Source organism: Lates calcarifer, linkage group LG24 (genome assembly GCF_001640805.2).
Source record: "Lates calcarifer isolate ASB-BC8 linkage group LG24, TLL_Latcal_v3, whole genome shotgun sequence".
NCBI classification, from domain to species: Eukaryota; Metazoa; Chordata; class Actinopteri; family Centropomidae; genus Lates; species Lates calcarifer.
Genome location: NC_066856.1, coordinates 14,052,159 through 14,071,971, shown reverse-complemented (window position 1 = coordinate 14,071,971; position 19,813 = coordinate 14,052,159). Strand labels below are relative to the sequence as shown.

At 39.8% G+C, this 19,813-nt stretch overlaps 3 protein-coding genes across 5 annotated transcripts in view; 2 read left to right on the top strand and 1 right to left on the bottom strand.

Annotated features, from left to right (window-relative positions):
• The first annotated feature begins 300 nt into the window (after positions 1-300).
• chmp4c (charged multivesicular body protein 4C) lies at positions 301-3,004 on the top strand. Its single transcript, XM_018695347.2, has 5 exons — positions 301-702; positions 1,244-1,421; positions 1,868-1,976; positions 2,193-2,319; positions 2,520-3,004. The coding sequence occupies exons 1-5, from the start codon at positions 480-482 to the stop codon at positions 2,579-2,581; spliced, it is 699 nt and encodes a 232-aa protein (XP_018550863.1). The 5' UTR covers positions 301-479; the 3' UTR covers positions 2,582-3,004.
• Positions 3,005-3,230: 226 nt separating this feature from the next.
• Positions 3,231-9,366, top strand: gimap4 (GTPase IMAP family member 4). Of its 2 annotated transcripts, XM_018695346.2 has the most exons (3): positions 3,231-3,375; positions 4,475-5,242; positions 6,154-9,366. In XM_018695346.2, exons 1-3 carry the CDS (start codon positions 3,345-3,347, stop codon positions 6,156-6,158), a joined length of 804 nt encoding a protein of 267 aa, XP_018550862.1. In that variant the 5' UTR covers positions 3,231-3,344; the 3' UTR covers positions 6,159-9,366. The 2 variants fall into 2 exon arrangements, with proteins under 2 accessions (XP_018550862.1, XP_018550861.1); XM_018695345.2 differs by lacking the exon at positions 6,154-9,366 and having other exon boundaries at positions 4,475-5,250.
• A 1,602-nt stretch (positions 9,367-10,968) lies between these two features.
• Positions 10,969-19,813, bottom strand: part of plxdc2b (plexin domain containing 2b) — an 80,011-nt gene continuing 71,166 nt past the window's right edge. Inside the window, exons 13-14 of one of the 2 annotated variants that reach the window (XM_018695343.2) lie at positions 15,924-16,078; positions 10,969-14,831 (exon numbers count right to left, since the gene is read on the bottom strand). In XM_018695343.2, the coding sequence (XP_018550859.1) occupies positions 14,712-14,831; positions 15,924-16,078 (275 nt within the window). In that variant the 3' untranslated portion in view covers positions 10,969-14,711. The remainder of the gene's footprint in view (positions 14,832-15,923; positions 16,079-19,813) is intronic. The other variant, XM_018695344.2, reaches the window with a different exon arrangement.

The following is a 19,813-nucleotide window of genomic DNA, read 5'->3' as shown; positions in this document are numbered from 1 at the left end:
AGTTTAACCACGGCAAACTCTCATTTAAATGTTTTATACATCTTTTTTTGTCTGCGATTAAATTTACCGACTTTAACTCTAAAGAATTTATATTTATACATATATTTTTAATTCGCTCTGATCTCAATCGATCAAAATTTACGATAAGATAGGCTATCACCCCACATCTGTAGCAATAAAATAAAATGTATATATCCGTCATAATCATTACTGGATTAATAAAAGTTTTTGAAGTTTCAAACGAAGTAAACAGAGGGGAAAAATGTCGGGATGAAAAGGGAGGCAGGGCGTCCGGTGTCAATACGTCACTCAGGTAATGGTGGAAGGTGTGGTGAAAGTTGCATTCACTGGCTGGTTTGAATTGAAAGACGAAGCCGTCGAGCTGGAAAATCGGCTCGCAACACACCCGCTTGTGAAAACATTGGAGTTGGACGTCTGTGTTTTAGTTACCTGCGCTGTTGACTGCGAAAGCCGCTAAAATGAGCAAAATATCGAAATTATTCAAGGGCAGCTCCAGCTCGAGTTCATCGAGCTCTTCAAAGTCCAAACACCACAAGTCGCGGGGGGGACCCTCTCCCCAGGAGGCCATCCACAGACTGCGGGAAACCGAGGAAATGCTGACGAAGAAACAAGAGTATCTGGAGAAGAGGATAGAGCAAGAAATAGTGATAGCCAAGAAGAATGGCACTAAGAACAAGAGGGGTATGTTTTTGTACCAGTCGGTGCACCTGTTTTCCTGACTCGAGCCAAGGACATTCAAAGAACAGGCCCTGAGGGATTAAAAGTGAATACTCTAGTCTTTTTTTAAAGCAAATATCCAATTAAAAGGCCTCAGTTATCAAATGAGGCGATTAAAGGTTTTATACACACTTCCCTATAAGATTATTGGCCTGCAGTGATTGTTTCTGTTGCAATGGTGTCATCCAGTGAGCAAAATTTTGAGTTTTGATTTCAGCAGCAAGTGTACAAGGTTTGTAACAAGTGATGTGACAGGATAAACAAAGGGGATTTCATTTTATGAAGCCTGAAAGTTTCTGTTTCTGTGCATGAAACCCACAGCGTTCAGTGTGTTTTCTCCTGTGAAACCTTGAGGTGCTGCGTTGCTGTTGAATCACATCAGACTAAAAATAAACAGTGACATGAAATGGGAGGAACCGGAACTCCCAAAACTTCTTAACCAGAGGAAAAGTGTTAAATTATCAGAGTCCCTCAGGAGTGACTTCTGCAATTTTTTCTGTATCAGCTGCTCTGCAGGCCTTGAAGAGGAAGAAGCGCTTGGAGCAGCAGCTCACACAGATCGATGGCACACTCTCCACCATCGAGTTTCAGAGAGAGGCTTTAGAGAACTCACACACCAACACAGAGGTCCTCAAGAATATGGGCTTCGCTGCCAAGGCCATGAAGAAGGTCCATGAGAACATGTAAGAATATGGTGATATAAGCAAAGAAACCACACCGACCTTTAGTTAAAATAGTTGAAACGTCTTACTTGAAAAAACAAAAATTGATATACATTACGTGACTGCACTTATTAAGACATCTAAGATGTTTTGTAGCACTTTTTTGAATGGGAAAGCTGCAAAGTGACCTTTGCAAATTAAAGTTATCTGAAAGATATATTTTTATTCACAAAGACCTAAGGAATTAATATATGGAAGGGGAAAATAATGGCTACGACCTTTGCCTGACAAACACCTTGTAACGTCTGAAATGATCATTTGATTTAATTCACAGTTAATTATTAAAACTGATCTCCAAAACTACATTTATACACTCCTTTAAGTGTGAAAGTCAAGTTTAAACTTGAATTTACACTGATGTTTTTTTCTGAGCGCCTGCCATTTCATCTCTCTCCTCTCACTTTCAGGGACCTTGACAAGATAGATGATCTGATGCAGGATATCACAGAGCAACAAGACGTCGCTCAAGAGATCAACGATGCTATCTCCAGACCTTTCGGCGAGACATTTGATGAGGTTGATAACTCGAAATCAATTTTTATGGCACTCATGCTTACTCTTTCTCTGCCTTTCTATGTCATGTGATTGAGGCCATTTTATTGTTCTTTTGACACAACACATACTTTAAGATATGTGTGGTACTTCCTGTGTGTTGCCTGCTAATCCATTTCTTGCTCTACAGAAATGCATCTGACAAACTCTGAGTGTTGTTTACCTTATGCGTTTTCTTAGGATGAGCTGTTGGCAGAGCTGGCAGAGCTGGAACAGGAGGAGCTGGAGGAAAACATGAAGACCATGGGCGGGCTACCCAGTGTGCCCAGCTCCAAAGTGCCTTCTGGACGGCCCAGTCAGCGTGCAAGTAAGTACAAAACAGCAAGGACCTGAAACATTAAAGGACAAATGAATTCTTTAATCACCACTGTATACAGTTCAAAATTTACAAGGCGCTTACACAATTTTATCAGCAGAACACATTTTAGAAGTTTTAGAAATGAATCTCAGATTGACAGTTTGTTACTTTCCAAGCATTAATTATTAACTGTTTACTTCTCTTTACAGCAACCAAGAAAAGGGTTGAAGAGGATGACGACATGCGTATGTTGGCATCGTGGGCAACTTAAGTTCAGGCAACCGAAAGTGATATGGAGATATTATATTAAGGTTTTTTTTTTTTTGATTCTTAATGAAGAGCATTATATTATCTAAGAAACACCTGCTTCCTGCATAACCTTATAATGCTAATTTACAGGTTATATTTATCACTAAATGTAATTTTTTAAGTGAAGGAATAAACAAACTGCAATTTTAAATATTCTTTTCTTTTCTTCACTGCTTTTTCTTTTTCATTCGTCCTCTGTACGTAACCTCAGAATCTACTGCTCATATAAGCCTAATGAAGACATTAAGAAGACAGTGATGTTTTTAACACACTGAGCTATATGTTTTATTCTGTGTCAAACTGCTGTAAATAAACTTGGACTTTGCAATAACATTGTAAATATATTGGGTTTTCAACAGCTCAACAATAAAATCACTTCCTAATATCTGCAGTTCAATAACATACGTGCTATAGATATGGTTTAGCATGGGCTATCTAGCTGGCTGTAAGTATTGTGATTTTGCTAAATTATTGAGCTAAATATTCTAATACTCAATTTTTATTTCTTATTAATTAATTTTTAACACTTTAAACTTTCACCTCGCTACTGCTGTGCAGCTACAATGCTTCCGGTTTGCTGTGCTCTTATTTTGAAAGATGTCTCCGGAAGATGTCGTCATTAAAATTCCAGTTAGCTTGTCACTTCTTCAAAAGGAAGTTCTGCTCCGGTGAACTAGCCACCCAAAGACGAATATCTGAAACAAAGATCTAGATTAAAACACAATATGGAAGCGAATAGACCAAATCAGACAGCAGGTAAGCCAGTAACATTATTTTTTCCCCCTAAAGTGTCGTCTGGAGCTGTCAAACAAATACGATTAATTAATGTGGCTATTAAAATGAGCGCTAAGTTAGCAGACAGTTTCCAAGCTAAACATTACCCTCGAAACCGGACTGTGACACGTTTCACACGCGTAGTAAGTAATGAGGATGTTAGGGAAACTTTGTGTACATTTAGCTTCATCTTACATCGCTATTAACCAAGTATTACTACTTTATGCTCATTAATAATGGCAAACGGTTCTGGTTACTTATAGCTTATGAATTTACCAAAGGGATCAATACAATCGTATCTTAACCTGCAATAATGCATCATTATTTATTTATTGATTATATTTAGTATTATTCTTAATCTGTAAAGTGACAAGTAATCTAAGCGACTAAATAACTACAGTGGAAAGTTTAAAAAAATATATACAATGAACTGTAGCAATTAAGTATAAAGTCGCGGAAAACTGAACTACTCCAGCACAAGTATCTCAAAATTGTACCTAAGCACAGCGCTTGAGTAAATGTGCTCAGTTACTGTCCACTACTCGATACTGGGAAGCTAGGATCTCTGCTAGGCTAAAGTCTCATTAAGTTATCATTAAAACTCTGCCAACTGGTTTACTTGGGGGACAAAAGTTTGGAAAACTTGGGAAAGGTTAAAAGGTTTCCAACTACCAATGTATGAAGAATAAAGGGTAAATCGATCTTAATAAATTTTTAAGGGTGATTCTTTTGCAACATAAAATGTATCACAAAAGGCCAAATATGGACAATAAATGTTTTAAAAATCACAGGAGCATTAGTTTTTTTCATCCTTCAGGTGGAGCTACAAAGAGGAGTTGATTAATTGATTAGTCAGTTGACAGAAGTGTAATTAATTAGCAAATAATTTGATAATTGTTCAAATAATTTCTCAAGTACAACTGCTAGACATACAGTATGTTGGTTCTAGGTTCTTAAGTGTGAGATCTGAAGCAAGACACATTAAGGTGTAAAGCCAAAACAATAAATCAGTTAATTCATTAGCTTGACATTCCACTGCATCCCATCCAAACAATGACGCTTTTCAATTCAATGACCACAGCTGGAGACGCCCCTGGTCAAGTTGAGGAGGCAAAAAAGGCAACAGCCGCTGCCCAAGCAGCCAAGCACCTGCCTGAGGTTCGTCTGGTTGTGCTGGGCTGGAGGTGGCCGGGGAAGAGCCTGACCGCCAACACTATCCTAGGCCGAGAGGAATTTCACCTGGAGCGAGCAGCTGAGTTCTGTGTGAAGAGGGAGACTGAGGTACAGGGGCGGCAGGTGATTGTGGTGGACACTCCAGGGTGGTTCTCCACCCAGGACACACCACCCTCTTATAAACAGGAGCTAGTGAGAGGGGCATCTCTTACCCCTCCAGGTCCACATGCCTTCCTGCTGGTCATCCCTGTGGGCATGTTCACAGAGGTGGACCGTGCACGCATCACGGAGCATGTCAGCCTCTTTGGTGAGCGTGTGTGGAAGCATACAATTGTGGTTTTCACTTGGGCAGAGGTGCTGAGGACCATTTCGATCGAAAGGTACATTCGCAGGGAGGGTAAGGACCTGCAGTGGGTGCTGGAAAAGTGTAAGCGTAGGTACTTTGTCATAAACAACTGCATATTCGGGGAGCATCCCCAGGTAGGATGCTTGATGGAGAGGGTGGAGAAGATGGTGGCACAGGAAGGGTACTACAACCCAGAGGAGGTGGAGGAAGAGAAGAAACCCCTGGATGAGAACTCAAACCCAGCCAGAGAGGGGCGGGAGCTGGGGGCACGACCTAAACAGAACTCTGGACTGGGTTTGTCCAAGGCGATGGAGGTGGACACGCTTTCCAGTGAGTGATGCCTTTATCTTGACTAAAGAGAAAGTTTCAAATATAATGAGTTTCTTGTAAGACATTTATGTTAATTAAAGACCCCATAAAATGAACACAAGACTTCCTGGAAAACAGAATTTTTCAACCTCATCTTGCTCAAGTAAACAAAAACTCCAGTGTCACAAATATTTAAGAAATCTGTGCCTTCCTTGTTTAATCAAACAATGATTCATCAGTGTGTTGCATAAGTCCCTATGCAACATCCTGTTTCAGCAAAAAAAAAAACAAAAAAACATCACATTAATCCTGCAATAACAGATTTTTTAGCTACTCAGGGGCATTGGAAAGAAGAAGCTGTGAAAACAACACTGACATATTATCACTTTTTAAGCTGATATGGCTAAATTGTTAGCAAACCGTTGCTCATTTACAGGTATGGGTCACTGTAAGTCCAATATTCACTCTACTTTTAGCTTTGTTTTCAGTTGCTGCAGTGCACAGTGGGAAAACAACACTAGAGCTGAAGCTGAGAGCTGTGAGACTTAACTGAAACAGTAAAGCCATGAGCCATAAAACCAATAATAAGGAAGTAAATACTTCATTTCGTGGGGCCTTTAAAGTAGATAAATTTGTTAAGCTTCCTTGACATTATCGCTACTACTGTCAGGCATGGAATTTAGATTACAGCAGTGACTTTGCATCATTCAGCACCTTTCCTAACATTTCTCTTGCACCTTCACTCTGTCAGCTTCTCATTTCCTCCTCCTCTGTTCTCTGTAACAACCCAGAAACGAACCATCCCTCCCTCCCTAATACCACTACTACAAGTGACATCACTGACATCGCAATATTTGAGTTAAATACTGTGAGTCAAGCTTGAATATATGTAAAATGGAGCCCTATTAATAATGCACTGTGTCCAATTCTAGATTAACCAGACACTCCTGGCTGATGGACCCTTTAAACCATGACTAACGGAGCCTCTGCCTTACTGAACCAATGGCAAAGCTGCTTATTTGATGAGACAGAAAAGGGTAATTAACTGAAATGTTACTGAATGTAGAAACCGATGTGATTTATTCTATTTATTTTTTAATCAGACATGTTCTTCCTGTGTTTTAGTCGTGTTGATGCACACATCCTCTCACATAACATAAACTCCCTTTTTTCATGCTGACTTTTACTCCCATTTTAACGCGTAATGATATTTTGTTCTTTAGTGTGTAGGATGTTTGTTGGTTTGTAATAGTGTCTCTAAGGTAGTGTGATGGGACGGATTAAATTAAATCTAAAACGAGGAAGCACAAGCTGTTACATACAGTAGGCCATCATTTTTAAACCCAGTGTATACACTCCTTTGTCATAGCAGATACCAATGACAGAACTGCACTAGTAAATTGTTGCTATAATATTCTGTTGATGACTGTTGAGGGAATTGCTTTTATAATGATTCCCATTTGTTGTGACCAAACTGTAAATGCCTTTCTCATGCTGTAATGTTTATTGCACTCTCGGTGTACAGTTATAAAGCACTTGAGCAGTTATTGATTTTTGTCTGTTGCCTTAAAGCAGTCATTTTGTTCCCTTTAAATTGATATTTCAGATGTTTATATAACTTTGTGGCAGAGGGATATGTTTGCGGCAAAGATGCTCTACCATGGCCTTTGAAACACATGCTCTCAATTTTCATTAAATCTGCGGAAAATTCAGGTTCAGTCAGTACAGAAGTGCTGGGAGTGTGAAAAGTGTCCACATCTAGCTAGAAGCAGCTACTTTACAATGCTATAGAAGTGCATCCTGGCTACTTTTCTGCAGTTTAAAATAGGTAGAGTAATTCTTAAAAGTCTCTACAGAAGCAAGACTCGCTGTCTGCGTGATGAAAGTGTTTGTGGCAGCTATTTTTACAGGACAGGAGAGGTTTTTCCAGGGGGCACAGAGGAGAGGCACCTCATGAAGAGAGTCTAACATTTCCATCAATGAAACACTAGAAAGGTAGTACACAAGGACACTGGCATTGTGCTGTCTTCCTTTACTTAACCATCCTTTGAACTGCTTGCTCAAGTGCCTTTCTGTCATATTTACTGTTACAGGCTGTCACTTTCACCGAGTGGTCTGGTGAGTTACGTCCACTCTCAGAGAACCCGGGGTTGTTACAGATAGTGACACATCTGAGCAGTGTGGCTCAAGGTCCAACATAGAAATTAAAGCCTTCTTGTGTAGAATTTCTATGTGATTATCTCATTTTTCAAATTAATCTGAAAGCTTAAAGGCACCCTGTGAGGTCTGTGACCACTAGTAGCTCTATGGAGTGAGATTTGTTGTTAGATCTTGGGGATACTTAGTGTTTTTTGGTGAGACACACTAAGTGTAAACATAACTTTTGTTTATTTACTAAGCTCTACAGGGTGCCTTAAGTTTTTGTTTGTAGAAAAATGAGAATTTGGGTGAAAACTGGTATAGTGTGTGGCTTCCAGCAGGCTTTGAAAGCTCCTTCTGTTATCCTATCAGTAGGCATTGTACACCACCAGGTCTGCATAGCTACATAGCTAATAAGCATGACAGCTAGGTCAGAGAGCTAATTTTCTACAGGGCTAATGTATCATTGAGTTCTCTTTTGCAGGACAGCTATGCTGAATTTAGCACCTTTTCATAGTGACAGTGGCTCTTCCTGAGAGGGTGGAGTCAGCTGCTCTGGACAGACACTCGGCTCTGTGAGGGACTTACTGGGACTGATTCCTTACCTCAAACACCACATGAATTGTGTTATAAAACCATTGGAGGGACCTAGTTTAAGGGAAAGTACTGTAACAATAGTTACATACTGTGGTTAACCATGGTCATGTGACCTCTTGTTGGGCCTCTAACCATGTGGATATGGGACCCTTATAGGAGAGGCCCAGCAGCACAAAGCATAAACAGGTGCACACAGTATTAAATCTTTGCCTTGCATATCTCTCTAACACAGATCAATCAACATACACCTGTGGTTACCAGTATAACTGTCAATACTACCCAGTTCTACTCCTCAGTTTTCATTTACCTGGGTCAGATCAGGTACAAATAGAGGGACTTCTGAGTTCCACAGAGTCTGGTTGGAACCCTTTGCCTTCAACCTTTTGTTCTATGTAAATGTCGCAGATCAGTTCTTGCTCTTGGCTCTCGGGAATCTAGTTCTACTGGTTTTCACTCTAACAACCAAATCTGGATTGTCTGTCCTCAGGGACATGTGATGAAATACCACATTTGTTGGACAGAAAACCAGCAAGGCTCTGAGAGCCAGGATTTAACACAACTAACATGAAGGCCTTTTTACTGTATTAATGCTGTAGATACTGTATATCTGTATCTCCATAAATGCATGAATGTATGTTTATTCATTCATTTATTAAGCAGATCCAATGTTGTATACTCATGCAGTATATGCACTATAACTGTCTCACCCAACAAGGGTGAATACTAACGTGTGTTGACATTTAATACAGAAACATGAGAGAGGAAACTGACCTGCGATAGACCTGTTGTACACTCATTACTGATATTCTATTTTAGATACAGGGGGTTGATATAAACACTTCAATAAAAAAGTACTTTGGATAATCACAATTACAAACACTGCTACAAATGGAGGTCATACTGAATTTGGTTTAATGTCAATTGGCAGCACTTGGCAAAAAATACAGAATAATGTGAAATATAAAGGGAAGAGTATGGATTAGCAAAGGACAGCCGTCATCAGTAAAGGTCAGGGTATGACAAACATTTATTGTATGTGGGACGCTGATGTAAACTGCTCTGAGGCATGCAACCTAATATAACCATCTTTGTAGCTCTGTTTGTAATGGTGATTTAGTTACTTTCAAAGTCCTTTTTCCCCTCAAGTGTCAGCTCTGTTATGTCTCCCTCCTGTGCCACACCGATCTGAGTCTAGTATGTGAATCAAGTTACTCTTAAGAAATTAATGAACAAAGCCAAGTAACCTCTCTGGGCTTTTTGCTGTACACTCTGTATGCCTGTAATGTGCCTTATTGGCTGACACTGTTTAGATTTGCTTGTGATGAAATCAAATGGCTTTATTTCAAAGAATGCTACGTTGTTTCGTTTGTTTTTCTGTTAGGTCCAAATAAATGTGTATTTTGATCCACTGTAAGTCTGTTCCTTAAACACCTGACTCTTGAATTTTATCACTCAAATATACATATATGTTAAATTATGTGTTTGGGACAAGTTTTTATAGGTTAGAAATTATTGGTTTAAATAGGAGACATGGCTATAAAGCTTCCGGGGGATTATTTTCATTATTAATATATGCCAATTATTCTCTTTAGTCTATGAAATGTCAAAAAAATGTGAAAAAAAAATGCCCATCATAATTTCTCAGACCAAATATAATGTCTTCAAATTGGTTGTTCTAACTGACCTAGTCAAAAAGATATAAGATATTTGAATTATTATCATATTAGATAAAGAAAAGCAATAAATACTTACTTACTATTAAAATAGCTGGAGACTAAGCAGTTACTCTACTAATTGTCTTATGTCTAACTATCTATCTATTAAATTGCCTGAATATGAGCAGAGTAGGTGAAGAAAAGGTTTGTTGTGTGAGAGGACGGAAAATAATTTGCTCTCATAATGTAATAAACGTAAATGTAATAATAAAATGTTTTTCTAAAGTACTCCTTGTGAAGGAAATAATATAATAAAACCTACACTTATCAATCTTATTTGTTTTTCCTGGAGTAGTTACTTTCTTTGACCACTAGATGGCAATAAGACGTCATGTCACACAGATGATGGCCGTGTTTACAACAGCAGCAGCATGATTCACAGCAGTGGTATGACCTTGCTCACAATAGATTCATTAACTTGATTTGGGGAATGTAATAGCTGGGTGTCCAACTATTAACACCCACTTATTATTGTTTATAGGCTAAATGTGTAGTGGTTGTGTTTATGTAGCACACTTCATTACCCCCTGACTCTACCCTTGAGTTATATCCAGTGTCAAGCATTATAGAAGTTTTATCCTCTTTTTGTCCTTCATGCTTCTGATCCGGTCTTGTCTGGTACTCTGTAACAAGGTCTGAAAGCTCTGCCTGGTTCAGTCAATACTGTCCCCCTCTTTCCTCACACCTCCTTCATGCCGTTTTTGCTCCCAGCTTGCTGAGCCCTGCTCCATCCCTCCCCTTTGCTGTCTTGTTTACTCAGCTTTCTCTCTATACACTGCTGTGGAGCTGTATCTCCTCAATCTGCAGGCAAGCAGTTCCACTATCTACCTGATCCAAGGATTTCACCTAAAGCAGACAGCATTTTTCACTGCCATGCTCTTGCTCAGCAAAGACATAGAGGATAGAAAGAAGAAAATTCTGTTTAATAAACAGAAAAGGGCTATGTGAAACTGACTGAGCAGTGACAGAAAAGTTCAGCCCACTGTCAGTCAAACATTGGCTTTCCTCCAAATGAATCTGTCCCAAGATCCTATTTTAAATGTTTGGCATGCATTTTTTAATTAATTGCGGCGGCATTTAAGCCAGAATAATGCATAAGCATTTCTGTTTTCCAGCTGCTCATTGTTTCTCTGTTGTATTTGTGTCTTGCATGCATACATGAATACTGATTAATGGAGCAATGGAAGGGGTTATTTGTAACAAATTTGCTCCTACAATCCAATTGTGCTCAGAAATATCACCTAATAGGCTTACATGAAAAATATATATAATATAGCAGTTGTGCACAAGTGTGACTGTTTTTAACAACATTGTTTATTATTTCAAATGTAATCAAAACAACAGTAGTTACAGAAATTACAGACAGCCATGATACTGTGTGATCTTGAGTCTTATTGTGTGCTATGGAGTGTCATGAAAACATAAAACCAAGGTCACAGCCGGAAAAAAAAGTCAAATTCTTATTTCTTTACATTGAGCTCTTTACATTCAGCTCTGGCAATTGTCATTCAATCCAACTAATAGGTCAGAGAGTAAAGAACAGCACACAGCAGTTACCTATCTCAACATCACCACTATGCTGCTTCTCATCATCTAAAATAACATGTTAAAAAAGTGGGAGTGAAAGCAATTAGTCAAGTCCAGTGAAGCGAGTGAAGGTTTTGCTGCTAAACACCTTCCTGTTATATGATCAAAGTGTTTCAGCTTTTGCAGACGAGTTTAATGCAAACAAATTCAACCATCAGCCACTTTGTCTGACTGCATTTTGAGAGTGGTTATAAAAACACTTGCAGTTTCAGGTGGCAGTGCACAACAAGCAGATGTCCCAAGCAATTGCACAGAGCATTTCCCCACAGGGATCAATCTAACAATATTTTTTTACTAATATCTGTAGGCATGGAGAAGCCATCGATTGGCCCGTTAAACTAAACCCCCGTTCTCTCCTGTATGCTTTTAAATTACAATCGCACAAGGAAGTTATGAGAAGTCATGAAACAGGATTTGAAAAGGGGGTTTGTACTCTCTGGTTGACACCAATGAGACCACAATAAGAGTTCAGTGTAGTAATGATGAAGGGTTTGTGTGGTGAATTAAAACAGCAAGCGAGTCCCTAATTTGGTATTATACATGACGAGTCTTGTGTGTATCTTTGGGTATGCAGGGTTATTATGAATGTGTTAATGAAAATGTATTTAGAGAATGACATCACATTTATATTCAATATGTCTGCCGTTAGCTAAGCCCCACCTCCTTGGTTACAGTTGCTATCTTCAAGCTTTCTGTTCTCGAACGTGCGTCACATGTATAGTTTAAATGTTAATGGTGGTTGAGTAATTCAAACATTCCAAACAGTGGCGCTTTAGATTTCAGACGGTGTTAGGCAAAAGCAGGCTCCTCGTTTCTGGCCAAAAACCCGCGTTTAGATTCTAAGCTCGCAATTCCTTTGTCCACCTGTGGTTTTTTCAAAGTTTGTCTTCACTTTTGACATTGGCTTTTAGGACTAATCAAACAACTGGTATGGCAAACGTAACTATCTCGGGTGGTCACATTCGGTTTATGTAAAAGATAATGAACAAAAGACACTTACCGCTGTTCTGACGGTATTTTCAAAGTAGTGAAACTTCTCTAACCAACTGGGTGACAATTATTCCGTCCCCCGAACGACAAAAACGTTTAAACTGTTATCTATCCGGGTAGCTGGGGGGCTGCCATCTTAGTTGAGAGAGGGGTGCAAATCTTTTTTTTTTTTTTAAACTTGAAAATATCTCCACGATAAAAGTATTTTAAAACGACCTTTTTCAAACACTGTGTTTAATGATCTTTTACAGACTTAGACATGTGTGTTATAACAGTCAATTAGTTACGTATTCCAAAGCTTTAATTGGACAATCAGTGTTCGGGGGAGGGGTTTAGAGAAACGACATTGTAAATGGCAGCAAAACAATCACCGAATCTCTATACACACCACTAATTGGTATGTTCTGTATGGTGGTATGCCGAATAATGAGGTGTGGAGGCTGTGGGGAGTCTGAGGTAAATATTTGAGAATATAGCGCACTCAGATGCTGATTAGTCTTTGGTCTTAATGTGATGGCGACAAGGTGGGAATAAAATAAAATAAAAAATTATCCAGGTGCATTTTCAGTGTCAAACTGAACGGGTGTAATATTGCACGTTTAATTTTTCAGTAGAATTCCAGGAAATTGATCATGTCTGTAAAACGAGTCTACAATCATTGGTGTATATGAAAGCCCATTTCAGCCAATGTGACAAAATTAGAAGAAAAAAAAAGATCCTGGGTCATTATAATGACTTCAGGATCTATTTTCCATTACATTGGCAGAAATGTGCCACCAAAGGTGTAAAAAATGATTTTGCCTTGAAATAATATTTAACAGTAGAAATGAGTGTTTGAATTTGCTCAGTCTGAAGCCTTGTGTTTTGATCTGTGACAGCAATGATTGGAACAGTGTTCACATTTAAGTAAAAAAGTACAGAAAAAAAGGCCACTCATAAAAAATAAAAATAAAAAAGTTTTTCAGTACTATTACTGCTATACTACAAATGTTTGCCATGAGTTACCTGAATCTGCAAATGTTTTGGCCTTGGTATATACATTAATGTGTTGATACAGATGAGTCAATCATAATTGTTAAACATGGACATGGAACTGGTTATGCTGGCAACATACTGGAAAAAGAAACCACACTGTAAAATCAAGAAAAACTCCGACTAGACCAGTGTGTTTTCTGGCTCACACAAACTGTATCCAGATACCTCAGATTCAAATCAATAAGAATCAACTGTGCAGAGCCAGCTCAAACATATGCACCCATAAAGCAGGTGGATATCCAATCACTACTGTAAACTGCTCTCTTTTGCATTCACACACACATTCACACACACAGGAAATCACTTACACTTTAGAAAATATATTCACACTCACAAGCGCCTGTCTTGCAATTTTGCATTAGTACCACATGTCAAATGAGAAAAAAATGTGCATGGAAAAAAATTGTGCAAACCCTAGTCAGGGGCAAAATGGCACGGCAGTAATGTAAAATAAAATGCAAAAATAACACTAAAAAAAGGTATCAATGACGTAGGGAATCAATCAAGAACCAGTCAAATTAAAGGATAGAGTGTGCCCATCACCCACTCAAAAAAAAAAAAAACCCCACTGATATATTTTCAGTGAACAAAACAACATCTTACACTTCATTTTCAGTAAATGAAACCAGCCAAACATTACAACCTAATTCAACACAATGCTGAATGTTCAGAGCTTTACTCCGTGGTGCGATCGATCGCAGTGACAGGAGTTCAGCTCACGTCATATCGCACAGCCACAGCCTCTCTGTGTAGAGCTGGCTGTGGAAAACTCAATTAAGCCTGCTATTGTATTGAAAAGCAATACAGACGGTCTATACAGATACATGTGCCAACCCCTGCGAAAACAACAAACTGAAAGAAAAAGGAAAAGAAGTAAAAACCTGATGGATATACAAAGGCCTATACTGTATAACCCCACCAACAATAAAGTGGAAATCTCTGTTCACATACTCTGTATTGTTTCTGAAAATATATATTGTATAATTCACCCTGCTCCCCCCTAAGACACCAGCAGCAGTCTAGGCAGTCAGGCTGTACAATCCCTCCATGGCAACATGACAGCGGCCGTACAAACTCTTAACCAATGCTGACTGAGTCGATGACGTCAATGCTGTTCCCTCCCTCTGTCCCCGGCAGGTCAGTTCCTTTCCAACAGGAGCTGAACAACGCGTTTGTCTGGGATCAGTTTTCAGGGTTTTCTCACTTCCCCATATTGTTGGCTGCTGTATCCAGTCTCATCTAGCACTCAATGGGCCGGTACGACAGTCTTAACGAGTCATTGTGTACACCGAGCTCCTCCGGTGATAAGCAGATCCTGGAGGTTCCTGGTGAGAAGTCCCTGTGGAGCAGGAGGGAGGAGGGCTGGCATAGGAGAGGGGAGTTGGGAGGGGAGGGGAGCTGCAGGGATGTGGACGCCCCTTCCTCCCTCAGCACTGCTCAGACTCAATGAAGCCCTCCTTCTCCTGGCCCACCGGTTCCACCTCTGCGTAGGCTGGGTGACCTGACCCCCGGCGGAACTTCATGGCTGGCCACCTGCTCGGGCGTCTCTGTAAGGGGTGGGCAGGAGAGGACAGAGTTTGAGATAAAGGTCAGAGGTCACTGTCATCAAGGTTAAAGGTGAGGGCTCGGTGTCATCTCTGTCTGTGATCTACAGAGAGGAAGATCACCTACTCTGGCAAAGCTCTGATGTTGTGTTTTCCTTATATTCTTTCTGACATATGAGATGTGAGCCATGTGATCAAAGAGTGGTTTTCCCTGCCCATAATGCTTTGAGACTCTATGAGGTCAAACTATAAAGTGCTTAACAATAAAAAAGGAAAATAAAATATAGTTAAGTCTGAAAAAGATGTTTAATTTTGTGTAGCAGTCTTGATTCTTTCTCTTATTTCCTATCCATGAAGTCATACCATGACCTCATTTTCATTTTGTGACCTTTTTTGATAATAATCCCTAACAAATGCACCATTTATTCCTGTTGAGTAATGTTTATGAAAATGAGCATAAATAGTTGTGACAAAAAATGATATATATGTATAAAACTGAATAACAGGAAGTGATGAATGCTCTGCGTTTGTCTGATGTACAGTATGCCACGATGGGGCTTCAGCAAAATCCAGATCAAGGAATTTCTGACTGATAATGACCCTGTAACACTGACAGTTGAGAGCAAATTTGAACATAAGGAGTTGTCATTTGTTTTTAAAGGGTGTTTGAACACTGCTCAGCCTGCTACACTTTAAACAGCATCCACTCATCTTCAGGGAGTTCACATTAATTCACATTAAGAAAGACTGTGTGTGCACCAAGTTTCATCATCCCCCCTCTGAAAATCATAATGCATATTTATGAGTCAGGAATTGAGGAATTAAACGCACTGTGCTCTGTCCAGAGACAACTCTCTGTGCAGATGGTGTGTTTTTATACAGTTGGCCAGAGACTTTGGAGCAGACATCTTTTCATGCTACCACACTGGAATGTCTGAAGGTTTGAGAAAAATGTGTCTGAGGACTGCCTGAATGTTTGAGAAATTTGTTTTCTCTGAAGAATGTTGGACTGATTTAAGTGGTCAGACTTAACAGTGAATATGTTTTCACAAGCAGAAGAAGAAAATGGTAGGTCATGGTAATGCCACTACACACCTCAATAAGGAAGAGACTGGCAGCAGAGGTGGGGTGATGGTAGATGTAGACAGTGACCAGCACGCCAGCAACCATGATGAGCATCACCAGCAGGATACCGAGGATCAGACCGGTGTGAAGAGGGTGTGTACCTGGCATCCTGTCAACCGCGTCTGCTGGCATTACAAACGCAAAACATAAAATTAACTCATACAGTCTTTTATACAGAGATACAGATCCTCTTCAACATTTACATGTTGCTTTAAATGTTGCAGGGATATTTTTTCCTGCAGGTTCAGGGTTGACCAGCAGGGGGCACTCATCATTCATTAATACCCTGCTGGCTGACATGTACCAATATTCCTTGAAATGGACATACTTCTTGTCAAAGTTTTGCTAAATGACACCACAGATAATTGATTTCAAAACATAAACAGTGACATTTCTACTGCCATGTAACATGCCATGAATGTTTGACATGATTTAATTGGGTTGTTATGTTTTAGAGAAGGTAATTATGGCAGACATTTCCTTTCACTTTAAGAGAAAATTCAAAGTTCAGGTTTAGAAGAAGTCCTTAGCACTCTGTGGCATGATTGTTCTGTCTGTTTAGGTATTCGAGAGCAGTTCTCCTCTCCCGCAAGTACGAGTAAAAGGTAATCCCACGCCAAGGTTAGCGGCGCATGGTCCTTCCTGAGGAGGAAGCCAGCCTATAGAAGCTGATATAAAATCCTATTGTAGCCTCCAGTTGTGGCACTGCAAACTGAAGAGGCTGTATAGTGACTACATAATAAGCTTGTCCTTCAGAGCCTTGGAAGTCAACACTTGTCTTTAAAGCACTTTCTTAGATTCATACTGGAGCCTCAAAGTCAACCCAGCAGGTGTTTTTGAGAGCCCTTTTGAAGATGATAAGAGCGTCCTGTGACCTTCTGAGAATCTCTGTTTTCATCTCTGGAGACACAATTTCACAGAAACATAAAAACAAGAGAATTTTCACATGCAATTTATCAGCTACTAGAATACGTAGAATAAGAATAGAAGAGCAAAGTACAAAGAGGGTGTTGACACGTCCCAGCAGAGAAGCACTGATCATAGCAGGAAAGAACTAATCAAGTGATTATGAAACAAACAGCATGGATTATGCCCTCGTTGCTTATCTCACACAGATTTATAGCAGGTTCAGCACAGATCCATTCACCAGGTTGCAGATTCTGTGCCCCCCCCCCCCCCCCCCGACAACCTCTCCCCAGGCCCCTCCATGCCTTTAATTAGCAGCTATAGCTACCACTGAGCTTGTCAGCCAACCAGCCTCTCCCCTGGCTCCCTGCCTCATTGATTTTCAGCACAGACAATAACCAGGTGGTAATCAAGCCTGTGCAGTGTGTGTGGGCAGTTGCTGTGAATGTCTGGCTCTGTAAGTCAGTGTAACCTCAACTTGCACTCTGGAAATCAACTGGAAATCTAAAAAGTAAAATACTTGGATGATTTGTTGCTCTAAAACATCTCCTGTATACTAAATAAAATGACTGATTACAGATAATCCAACTGAACTGTTTTCATAATACTATTTTGTTTTAAATAAAGCGTTTTCACACAGTTTCGTCAGTTTTTAACAGAGCAACTCAGGAGTCCTACTTCTGAGACAAAAACAACTTGGCAGAGAAAATTACAAAAGGACATTTCTGCTATTGTGTTTAATCCTCATCATCACAGTCTGAGGAGGTTTTATTTTTTTGTTTTCTGAGAGATATTTTTCCTGCATTTGTCTGTCAGAGCTACAGAGACCAAGAGCCATCTCTTGGTCAGCTGGAAGCACAAACGGTGCGACAGGCTGTTAGTCTGCAGTGTTAGTAGGTTAGCAGGGGGGCATGAAACTGAGTGGAGATGTAGACACAATGAGAAATCAACACCCATAGCAGCTAAATAACCAGCGGGAGGCAGGCAGGACTCTAGACCCCTGGAGGAGCCCAGCCCTCTGAGACTGACAGTTTCATCTGGACTCTTTGGGACATTTAAACCAGTAAGACAGCAGAGACATAAGCCTCAAAATATCCTTTATACTGGGGCATAGTGGCTTTGCTCAAAGTTAACTCATCTAAAAAACATTTTTAGGTCTTCGGGTCTGCTTTGTTTTGTTTTTTGTGTCCTTATCATAATTTGGCAATGTAAGTACACTGCTTTATCACATAATAAAAATGACAAATCTGACAAAAAAATGATGAAATAAGAGTCTGTAGCCATGTTAGCAGCTCTGTGAGGCTGTACTTAGCACAGTGAGAACATAGAGTTAAATATTTGCTAAGAGGCAATAAACAATAGATTTATGACACAAACTGTTTATTATACAAACTATCAAAGCTGCTGCTGATTTATTTCCTGTTGCTCGACTAACTAATCAAATATCTTTTGCAGCTCCAGTTGTAGAGATATTTCAGTCTGGAGCAAAGTGGTGGACTGACTGCCTGACATTGTAATCCTTACAGCAATGCTGCCAAGCTGGCTAAAAATATTCTTGAGTTCATAATTATGGAAATTGGTAATATATATCAGCATAGCAGAATACAGTCATACTGGGACAATTCATTCTCCATTAGCTTTGTCCTTATGGCTGCTCAAACCTGAGGAGACTGGGTAAACACTAATGGACAGCAGAGCTCTTTAGACAGCAATCAAATACATTAGAGCCACTGCAAGAGGACAAATGAGACCAGTGGAAATCCAGCCAAACGTTTCTTTTTCAGCTCTACTTAAGTGCCACAGTGGTAACAGAGGGGTACAGCTGCTCAGGCTAATGGGTTTCAGGAAACTAACAACTGAACGGACCTATAATTCAGCCTTTTTGTAAACAGGTGCTGAAAAGTGGCAGTGTCGAGTAGACGCTCGTGAGAAAAGGTGGTTCGATCCTGTTGTTCCTTATCTCAGGAGCTGTAATCACCTCAGTGTTTCTTACCACAGTCAAGGTCAGAGGACACCTAGTGTGACGGGCTGATATGAGAGTTTAACATGCCCAACAGTTAAACACATCCCGGATCATCTAGAGGTGGACCGGCATAACAGCAAGCACATTTCAAAATCTTTTCTGCTCTCAAAATGATAATCGTAGTGGCTTCCTTGCAATCACTTTTAACCTTGAATAACATTATTTCTAGGTATGTGTTGAAAAACGGTTAGATGGCATGAAAAAAATCCAGGAGCGATATCATCACAGCGCCAGGCACCGGCACAAGTGTGCTCGAGTGACGGGACACACACAGCGTTTGTGTAATGGAAGTGTGATAGAAGCCGTGGATTTCCAATACCTCTCAAGCAGGAAATTAAACATTTGAGAGGTTCTCTCTCCGAAAACTGATAGAGCTGGAAATCATTTCAGAGTTTGGGGTGTTTTGCACATATTAGCAACTTAAGTGTGTTGTTACTTGGCACAACTGAAAACACAGCATTTTGAAGAATAGGCTGCAGTTTATGTAGAATTTCCATCAATCACTGTCAAATTAATGGTGACACTTTGACTGTAATTGCTGTAATCCAATGAGACTGTCAAAAAGACTTGAGAGCCATGGTATTATTATTAGTGCAAGAAAAGTTTTGTGTTTTCACTTAAATGTTTTCTCTTTTGCTACCGTGACCAGTATGATTATTGGAAGTATTTTTCTTCCATAGATGTTTCACTCATTTCCCTATTTGCACCATCAAACATTTTATGGCTCCATATTATGTTAAAAGGGCGTTAACCCCTGCTTTTAACCTCACAGTCCACAGTCCAATTCAGTGCCAACTGGGCAACTCTGTATGCTGAAGAAGATCATGTGATATGGTCTAAAGGTCCAGAACAGTGACTGAGTGGGCCTTCTTTTTTTTCCATATATAAGTTCACAAAGGAACTTTCAGCCTCATCTTACAGGAAAATGTCC